This window comes from Anneissia japonica, unplaced genomic scaffold, assembly GCF_011630105.1.
Source record: "Anneissia japonica isolate Jap-2015-1 unplaced genomic scaffold, ASM1163010v1 scaffold288053_len460827_cov147, whole genome shotgun sequence".
Classification (NCBI taxonomy): Eukaryota; Metazoa; Echinodermata; class Crinoidea; order Comatulida; family Comatulidae; genus Anneissia; species Anneissia japonica.
This window is the reverse complement of record NW_022725151.1, coordinates 302,736-312,943: the sequence shown is the minus strand read 5'-3', so window position 1 is coordinate 312,943 and position 10,208 is coordinate 302,736. Positions and strand designations below refer to the sequence as shown.

Genomic DNA, 10,208 nt, shown 5'->3' with positions numbered 1-10,208 from the left:
ATTGTTTATTTTTATATTTACAGCAGGACATTTTATTTTAGTTAATGTATTTCCGTAAAAGTTCCCTAGGGAGAAGTAAAATAATGCAAAACTGAGTATTTATAAACGATCAGAAAGCAATGAGGGTTGTGCCAGGTATTTATTATACTTTTACACAGCTGTCAAGATATTGATATTGATTAAGGAAGACATAAACAAATCAGTATAATGCTGGCAAAAGATCCTGCTCTGCTACAAGAATCTACTATGGCAACAGTCCTTACGTACATTCATACACTCCTTCCATGGCACGCTTTTTCAATTGAGTTATATACCTAAGATCACACGTGGATTACATTATGCTTTATACACACACATATATATATAATTATATATACACATATAAATATATATAGCCTTTAACACTGTTAATTTATATAATAATCATCAAAGAAAGGAATACAGTGTTAGAATAAAGGACATAATACATCGTGTAGCATAGCACACAACATATGGATTCCTGTAAATAAATGAATACAGAAATTGTGTATTAAAATTCCTCTGGCGGGATTCGAACCTGCGACCTCTTGCTGTCAAGGCGAGCGTCAAAACCATTAGGCCACGGAGGCTTCATGGTTGAACAGATTCAAATACCACTAGATACCCTCCATTACACAATAATTACGGCTAGAAACAAATAGTTGCATGTAATATAATATAAGTCAAGATAGCCGTTAACACTGTTAAATTATATATATATATATATATATATTTTTACGTTTTCTCGGCCAAGAAACCTGTTGGCCTTGCCAAACTCCTATTATTTCTCCAAAGATTAAAAGACAAATTAATGACCTACTTTTTTTATATAAGTGTTTAAATTCAATGTTTACCTGTAATATTGTTTCTAATTTCTATCTTAATGTCCCTGTTCGTAGACTTCGTTCTAAGCCTATTTTATATGTACAATTCTCACGTGTTAATGTTTGTAAAAATGGTATTTTTGGTAGACTGTCTTCGTTCTATAATAATTGTGTTTGTAATTATCCTGAATTTGATATTTTTCATTGTAGTTTCTCTCAGTTTAAGTCTATCACATTTGAGTCTGTAAAATAACTTTAGGTTTTCCATTGATATTGTGTAAGTTTTTATATTTTATATTTTCATCCTGTAATTGGTGTATACACTGTTGGATGTGCAATAAATAAATAATAATCATCAAAGAAATGTAAATACAGAGTTAGAATAAACGACATAATAATACATCGTGTAGCATAGCTCTTAACGAATGTATTAAAAACGATCAGAAAGCAATATAATTAAATGGTGATAATACATTATTTGCATGTGTTTGAATCGTTACCTTTACTGTAAATCACATGATGTAATAATCATTAACATGTACTATTTACAAATGATGAATATTCATGATTGATCAAGAATAATTCTGACGCCACCACTAACAAAGACCCACTTCAATAAGGGTTGTGCCAGGTATTTATTATACTTGTACACAGCTGTCAAAATATTGATATTGATTTACGAAGACATAAAAAAAAGCAGTATAATGCTGGCAAAAAACCCTGCTCTGCTACAAGAATATACTATGGCAACAGTTCTTACGTACATTCATACACTCCTTTCCATGGCAAATAAGACTGTTACATTGGAAATATAGATAGTGAAATATCACTTTCATATAATTATTATTATTATTATTATTATTATTATTATTATTATTATTATTATTATTATTGTCATCATTATTATTATTACTTATATTATTATTGTTATTGTTACTATTGTTATTAATATTATTACTATTGTTATTACTATTATTATTATTATTATTATTATTATTATTATTATTATTATTATTATTGTTGTTGTTGTTGTTATCGTTATGTTAAATATTATTTTTAGAGTTGTCCATCCAGCGCTGATCATTTTGGACCTCAGCACATACTACAAGATAAGATGAAAATTAAACTACATCTTTAACATTATCAAATTAATTATTATTCATATTATTATTGTTAATCTTTATTTTCATTACTAACAGACTTATGCTTACCTACCTTGCTTTTCTTGAGAGATCCATATCTGAAGATGTACAAGTGTAGTTTGTCACAAATTCACTACAATTTAAAAGCGACCAATTTGGTTTGCAGGCGGCAATAAAAAACGGTGTTTGCTGTCCGGTCACCAACTGTAAGCCGATCGTCATTAACCATGTGACTAAACCTCCAAATAAACTGATACCTGATGTAAAACCAAGATGTGTATAAGAGACAGTATATACACAGCCGGTGAAGAAAAATTCCAATTATTTCACGTGATTGCAATTATAGTAGATAACTGATTGTACAAACCTGGTAACACTGACGAGAGCGATCAATGACACAAAGCTAAATCAATTGTTCCTGTACAGAAAGTTAAAAAAAAAGAGACGTTTTCACACTAGCACGATTCAATAAGGATTTATTGTGTAGGCTATACGATAAAAAAATATTTTCACAAATCAAATCAAATGACGTCATAATCATGGAAAAACGAAAAAATCGTACTAGTAAAAATATTTTATCGTTTTCCCACGAATATGAAGTCATTTGATTTGATTCGTGAAATTATTTTATTATCGTATAAACAATAAGCCGTTATCGAATCGTGCTAAGTGGAAAACTTCTCTTATTTCTTTTAATTTCTAAATGAACAATAATATTGCTTTTTAGCTGTTATAGTTGATCGTTAGAGCCATAATATAACCAGGCCTTTAGTCTGAACTTTAATGACTGATAATATTTGAACTAAAGCACTGTCCAGAATAACACATTTATTTGACAAAAACATGTGGCATGCCTAATATAAATGGTCATGATGAAATCACATCATGACACTAGGCTCATAATGACTACATAATATGCACCGATTGTACCTAAATGATTTGATAGGTATCAGTTTCGGTGACATCACCATTTATGATGACGTACCCAAACCTGATTAGGGGATTCTGCTCAGATGATTGATGACTGATGCTGGCATCAGTACAGAAGTACTGATGCCAGCAATGTCAGCAATTTGTTTGTCACCGAAACAGATTACTTAGGTGGAATCGGTTGACATAATGAGCAGTTGCTTTGTAAAATAAAATTTGAGAGTAGGCCTACGGACAGGGCTTCATACTAGGAAGGTGCCATAATAAACTATACCACTTCCCTGCTTAGCGAAATAAATTCGTTCTTTCTTATATATATATTTTGTATTGATTTAAATTATTTTGGAATATTCATCATCACATAAAAAAAATAGCTTTAAATAACAAGGAAAGAGTAAATTAGAAAGCAAAACAAAGCAATAATAATTTACACGTCGTCCTTATTTTGAACATTTCAATATTTGGAACAAACTCTCATAGCGACGCATTTGCCTCCTTAAACATACTAGAATCCCATGAAGAGGTTATGTTTATCTTTGGATTTACATGCTGTAAATAATCTACAAGATTTCCATTTGAGCATTTCAATATATGGAACAAACTGTTAAAGCAACGCATAGCGGCCTACCTAGCATCGATCGATATTTTCTTAGTAATACATTTAAGTCGTAAACATACTAGAATCCGATTAAGCGTTGATGTTTATCTTGGATTTACACATGCTGTAAATAATCTACAAGATTCCCATTAACCAACCTGTAAAGCGAATTATCCTCCTTAACACAGTTTTCAAATGTATGTTACAACTTCTGATGTTTTTTTGACCATAGAGCGATAATTGCTGTTTAGAATTTGGTTTCAAAGCGATGCACGTCTCTGCTATGACGACCTATAATATGACATAAACATATAATTCATGAATACAATAATTTATAATAATAATAATGACCATGATAACAATAATAATAATGATAATAATAATGATAATGATAATAATAATGATAATAATAACAATAACAATAACAGCAATAACAATAACAATTATTATTATTATTATTATTATTATATTGTTATTATTATTGTTGTTATAACCATTATCAATTTATTTTATACCATTATTATTATTTATTATTATTATTATTATTATTACTATTATTATTATTATTATTGTTATTATTATTGTTGTTGTTGTTGTTGTTATAACCATTATCAACATCATAGTCATGATTAATAATTATTCATTATCACCTTCCCCTCATCGAACTTTATCAATGACCCTCGATTAGTCTTCCATACTCCAGTTCTACAATTGCAGATCCAACTGCTTTTTCAATACTTCTGTAGAACTACATAGGCGAGTTCAAGGTGAGGGATATCGTCTTGGACCCTTCTAGAATAATACATATAGGAATAATAGTAGATATAGCCGTCTTGACTTTTTTTTGCGGGGGGGGGGGAAACAAATGACATTTGAAAAGTCTGAGAGTAACATTTCCTGCAGTCTACAAATGACATATACACGTCAAATTTCGGGGTTCCGAGACCCAACCACGGTGGGACCTCTGACGTAGGCTGATCCTTTATATTCTGTGAATTTTCTTTTCTAGGCCCCTTCTATATCCGTCGCTACAATGAACCTACGTATTTACAATGCCACATTAATACATTATTCGCTAAGGTAACAGACTAAATATAACATTCCATTAATTACTGTTTGTGCATCATTAGTAACTAGCGTCGATTTTCCACAATTGTGAAAAACGGCTGTAACAAATACATCCTGATTAAAATGTATGTATATGAACGTATCAAGCGTATGCTGTACTCTATAATCAGCAACAATATTAATTAGGTTCATATTTATTGACAATGGCATATCCTTAATCAAATACAACGATCGCCTGATATTCAACTATTCGCAATTTATCGTCAAAGGATGGTAATCAGTAAACTGAAAATAGTTGATATTATAGTGGAAATATGATACAGATGCCTTTATTTATGTTCATTCTAGAAACATCATTAACAATATTATGTAGGATCGTATTTCAAAATTTCATTCTAAGATTAAAATATCTTTATTATCCTATTAAAGAAATTTCTTGCGGGAATAATTACATTTCCATATAAACCTTATAAGGTATATCACAAAGATAGATTTTGATATATATATACATACATGAATAAGAATTTTTTTTATTTTTAATGTTTTCCTTAAATCATTATTATATATAATTTATATACTGTAGGCCTATATCTTTTTTCTGATTTTTATTATTATTATTATTAATTTTTCCTGGTTTAATTTAATTAATTTGCTTATGTTAAAGATCAAGTTTAATTTTTATACTTATGTTTTAATTGTATGTACTGAGGGTCCCAATTGATCAGATCAGGCTGGATGGACCACCCCCACAAAATATTGTTGAAATAAATAAATAAATTAATAAATAAGAAATATGATGTGCATATAAATAAAACTAGGTCCGAGAAAAGGAAAATGATCCTATAGTAAATGTCTGACTTTTTTTTTCTCTTGTTTTACTAACTGGTCTTACGTAGCAGGGTTTGAATTAGATGCTTTTCGTAGCATCCTTGTCTGTCTTCATGTATATTATATTATTTATTATTATATATTATTGGACAACATTGATGGGATTGGATTGAATTGGATTGGATTTATTCGGAGTAAACACCAAGGATAGCCCACAAAAGTAATGAAGAATGACTTATTTCCAGTGGGGTCCTTCTGGTGGTGACTGGACAGTACACCGAGAGACAATCCCCTACTCTTTTCCGAAGAGTGTACTGCGTTCAGCGTGCACATGGGCCATAAACGCACACGGGACCAACGGCTTAAACCTATTACAAGACGATGCGATTGTAACTTATATTTCAGCCCTCTAGCTGAAACACAAGGGGAGCAGTGATGGGAATTGAACCGGGGACCTAGAGATCTCCCCGGTTCAGCGCACACACAGTGGCTACCACCAGATTCGCCGACTGAGCTAAGCTGCTCTCTCTCTAAAAAAAAAAAAAAAAGGGGAAAAGGGGAAGACGGAGAAAGAGATAGAGCGATAAAATATATTCCATATATTGTACTTGTATTTGTATTTGTATATGACAATGATTGGAATCTGTAATCTTGAGTCTTGAACCTTCGAAATTTTTAGTCCAAATGGCAAAAGCTGTGGTGGTTTTAAGTGAAAGTTCCCAGTGATCTTCTTTATCCTTACAATTTTTGTCGCTCCAATTGGAATTATGATCTATTGCAATAACTGGGAAATTACTATGATTATCTTCGTTTCAAGTTTATACATGATTTAAAAGACGCCATTCGTTTCGAGCGAACACCACTTAACATTTCCGACATTATGAGCACTACTAATTATGATAGTATTTTACCATTATCAACCTTTGTTAAAAAAGTTTTCCTTTTACGAAAATATATTGGTTTACAATTTATGATACTTAAATGAACGTTTTGTGATGTATGTTGTTTGTGTAATTTTCGTTTTGTTTATGGCTGTACTGTTTTTCCAGTTTATGTCTATTACAGAATTGAAGTGAATTGAATTGATTGAGGATGATAATGATAATGACGACGATGGTGACTGTGATGACAATCAAGAGGATGATAATAATGATGTTGAATGATGACGATGTTGATAATGATAATGGTGGTAATAATAAAGACGACGATGATGAACGACGATGATGATAATGATAGCGATGATGACATTGATGATGGTTATATTCATAAAGACGATGATAATAATAATAACGATGACGATGGTGATAATTGTGAGGACAGTGTGTAGGCCATTAAATTGTTGAAATAATTAAAAGAAATAGTTATTAGATTAATCATCTATATTTTTATTAGGACAATTCTCACAAAGTAGAATGTTGTTTGAGACACGTAATTTCCAAATAATAAAATATTATTACTTAGTGGAAAATTGTTTTTTTTTAACTAATTACTTTTGTTTTGTTCAGACTAATGGACAAGTGCTCATTAACCTGAAGAATATGAGCGTGAAACCGTTGCTAAATTAAACAACTTATTGGTTCAACAAAACAAATAATTTTCCACTTATACTTATGAAACCAGATGAAATTTTTTGGAAATATAGTATTAGAATAGGATAGGATAGGATGGGAGTATTTCGGTGTGAATCACACCAATGATAAACCACTAAGTCGGAAGACTTGTTTCCATTGGGCTCCTTCTGGTGGTGAATTGGGAAGTACACTGGGAAACAACCCCCTACTCTTTTTCCAAGAGTGTAGGACTACTGCGTACTTTAACGTGCACATGGGTCATATGCGCACGGGACCAGCTGATTAAACGCCTTATCCAAAAGACGTATTTTAGCACCCTCCAGCAGAAACACAAAGAGAGCGGCGATGGGAATTGAACCGGGAACCTAAATTTCCACGGTTCAGCGCACACACAGTGGCTACCACCGGTTTACTCGAGTGAGCTACGCTGCTCTTGCTTATTGAAAAAGTATAACGTAGTTATTAAATAGAATATTGTCAAGAATGACAATTCTTGACAATGTTCCAATAAAGAACGAAACGTAGAATCAACTATGGCCTCACGTCTGTCATTTTTCGGAGTCACCATACTCATATTCTATTTACGTATAATCAGTGGATCCTTTGGTTTTTAGTTATTAAATGTAACTAGAAAATACTACTTGCCAATCCACATAGAATTATACTTACTATTACAATAGGAACCAGAAAAGCAGTTGTATAGAGAGCATATTCCGGTGCTACTTCATCTTTTGGAAGGGGCATACTAAGCGCAGTATCATGACAAAAGAAACCTCGAGACGCGGGCTCAAAATGTTCAGTAAACCCAAAAAAGTAAACCAGTCCAGCTAAGCACAACACTGTCACACAATCAAACATAAGAAAACACGGCACCAGCCATCGATTTGAATCAACGTCATATTGACTATGCATGTGGTTCTCCATTTCTAGGCCTAAGCCTAAAATTCAACCAAAAAATACAGCGAAATATTAACAATATTGCTTGCAGTCCAACAGTATGCAATTAATTGTTTGCATAACGATGTGACGTCTCCGAGGTTTTCTGAACGTTTGTCGTCAAATGCGGTGGATACAGCTTCGCTTTGATTTATATTAATTGGAAAATTCACGTCTAGTACTGTATTTGCCTCATAAGACAGTGCGGTACAACCTAAAAGGCATAGATGAATAAGAAATCCGATTGCTGATTTTTAATAAATTGAGTAATAGAAAATACAAGAGGTTCAATTTACCAGATCCATTCGATATCATTCCAACATATAGAATAGTTTTATCGATATATAAACTCAAAACATCCAAAATATAATGATTTGTGACAGCTGTACAAATCCATGAATAATATTCTATATATAGCTCTAATAATAATTTTTAATGTCACACGGGATACAAAGCGAAGAAGACATAAAAATACGTTACATTATTTGTATAGTTATGAATTTATACGAATATTATACGGGTCTGAATAACATGCCTAGAATTGCTAGTAATGTACTCTTAAACTGGCAGCTATAAATGAAAATCGCAATTATGCAAGTAAAATTAATATTAGCCACTCTATATGAATAATAAAGTAATCAGCACATTTCTTGGCATGAAATATAGAATAATAGACATTATTTTCGACGTTGAATTGATTTGCATACTAACTCTACTCTGTATACTGAGATTTCTGTTGCGTTAAGCAGGTGTTCAGACCGTACGTATAGGAAGTCAGAGCGCCTTGAGTAGTGCGAAATTATTCTTCAGTTGCGGAAATTAAGGATTGATAGTTATAAAAAATCTATCACTGGAATAATTCATTATAGTAATATAATGGCAGCGTTTAGTCAACGTTAATTATAAAAGAATATGCTGTATTACAATATCATATTGCATTTGTACTTTTTGCTGAGTGGATAATGGCCCATGATGGCATACGAGTCAATAAACAATTGAATTAAATTTATAGGCCCGGGCCTCCGCCCCACCCCACTTTTTGGCGAAAAATATATAATAATGTCTGGAGAATTTTGTATGATCAGAAATGCAAAAAAAGGAGGGAAGGAGAAGGATGGGAAAGAGAATGTTTATCCAGTACCCGACCGAGTTACATTTTCTCGCAATTCACATTGGCGGATCAGGGGGGAGGGGATCATGGGTCCTGACCCCTCCCTTGTGCAACGAAAAACGGGGAAAAAGAAAAGGATTCTAGACCTACCTTTTCAGGAACCGCGAGCTGATTTTTTTTTTTTTTTTTTTTGCTATTAGAAAATTTTGAAGAACATAAAATTCATTAAAACACACTTCAAATGTCGGGAAAGCTCAATTCCCGCCATTTAGGAATTAAAATTTCTTTTTGGGATTTATCGATTCATGGAAAAAAGAATACGCATGCAACTACTCAAATGTTTATGTATGTATACACACATAAAATAAAAAATTTACCTGACCTTTTTAAAGAGGGGAAAACCTTGAATTTTGAAGAACTTTAAAAGTCATTAAAAGACATTTCAGAAGTCAGGTAAGCTCATCTCCCGCCATCTAGAAATCGAAATTTTTCCGGGGAACCAGGACCCTTTATCTTTGGAGTTCATTGATTAATTGAATCATTTTAAAGGGGTGGAGATGGGGAACCTTGAATTTTGAAGAATTTAAAAGTCATTAAAAGACACCACAGAAGTCGGGGAAAGCTCATTTCCCGCCACCAAGGAATCAAAATTTTCCCGGGGAAGAATCACAGGACCTTCCCAGGGATAATCCCCGCACCCCCCTTTTTTTTTATGGGATTTATCGATTCATGGAAAAACTACGTATGCAACTTACTCAATCATTTTTTTTATGTATGTATACACACATAAGGCCTATTTACTGTAATAACAATGGGAACAAAATTATCTGACCGTTTTCAATAGTGGAAAACCTTGAATTTTTAAGAACTTAATTACTTTTAAGTTCTTCAAAATTCAAGGTGTTCCCCTCTTGAAAATTATTATAATGAATCAATGAACCCAGGGAAAGGGATGTTCGAGTTCTTCCCGGGAAAATGTTGATTTCTAAATGGTGAACAATGAGATTTCCCGACTTCTGAAGTATTTTTTAATGACTTTAATTTAAAAGACACCTCAGAAGTCGGGAAAGCTCATTTCCCGCCTTCTAGGAATCAAAATTTTCCTGGGGAAGAACCAGACCCCCCTTTCTTTTTGGGATTCATCGATTCATGGAAAAATCGTATGCACCTACTCATTTTTTT

At 32.5% G+C, this 10,208-nt stretch overlaps 1 protein-coding gene across 2 annotated transcripts in view; it reads right to left on the bottom strand.

Moving 5' to 3' along the window:
* Positions 1 to 8,216, bottom strand: part of LOC117112665 (phospholipid phosphatase-related protein type 1-like) — a 12,424-nt gene extending 4,208 nt beyond the window's left edge. For both annotated transcript variants that reach the window (XM_033255778.1, XM_033255779.1), the window contains exons 1-3: positions 7,649 to 8,216; positions 3,671 to 3,803; positions 2,058 to 2,241 (exon numbers count right to left, since the gene is read on the bottom strand). In XM_033255778.1, coding sequence (XP_033111669.1) covers positions 2,058 to 2,241; positions 3,671 to 3,803; positions 7,649 to 7,903 — 572 coding nt within the window. In that variant the 5' untranslated portion in view covers positions 7,904 to 8,216. The remainder of the gene's footprint in view (positions 1 to 2,057; positions 2,242 to 3,670; positions 3,804 to 7,648) is intronic.
* Between the last annotated feature and the right edge of the window lie 1,992 nt (positions 8,217 to 10,208).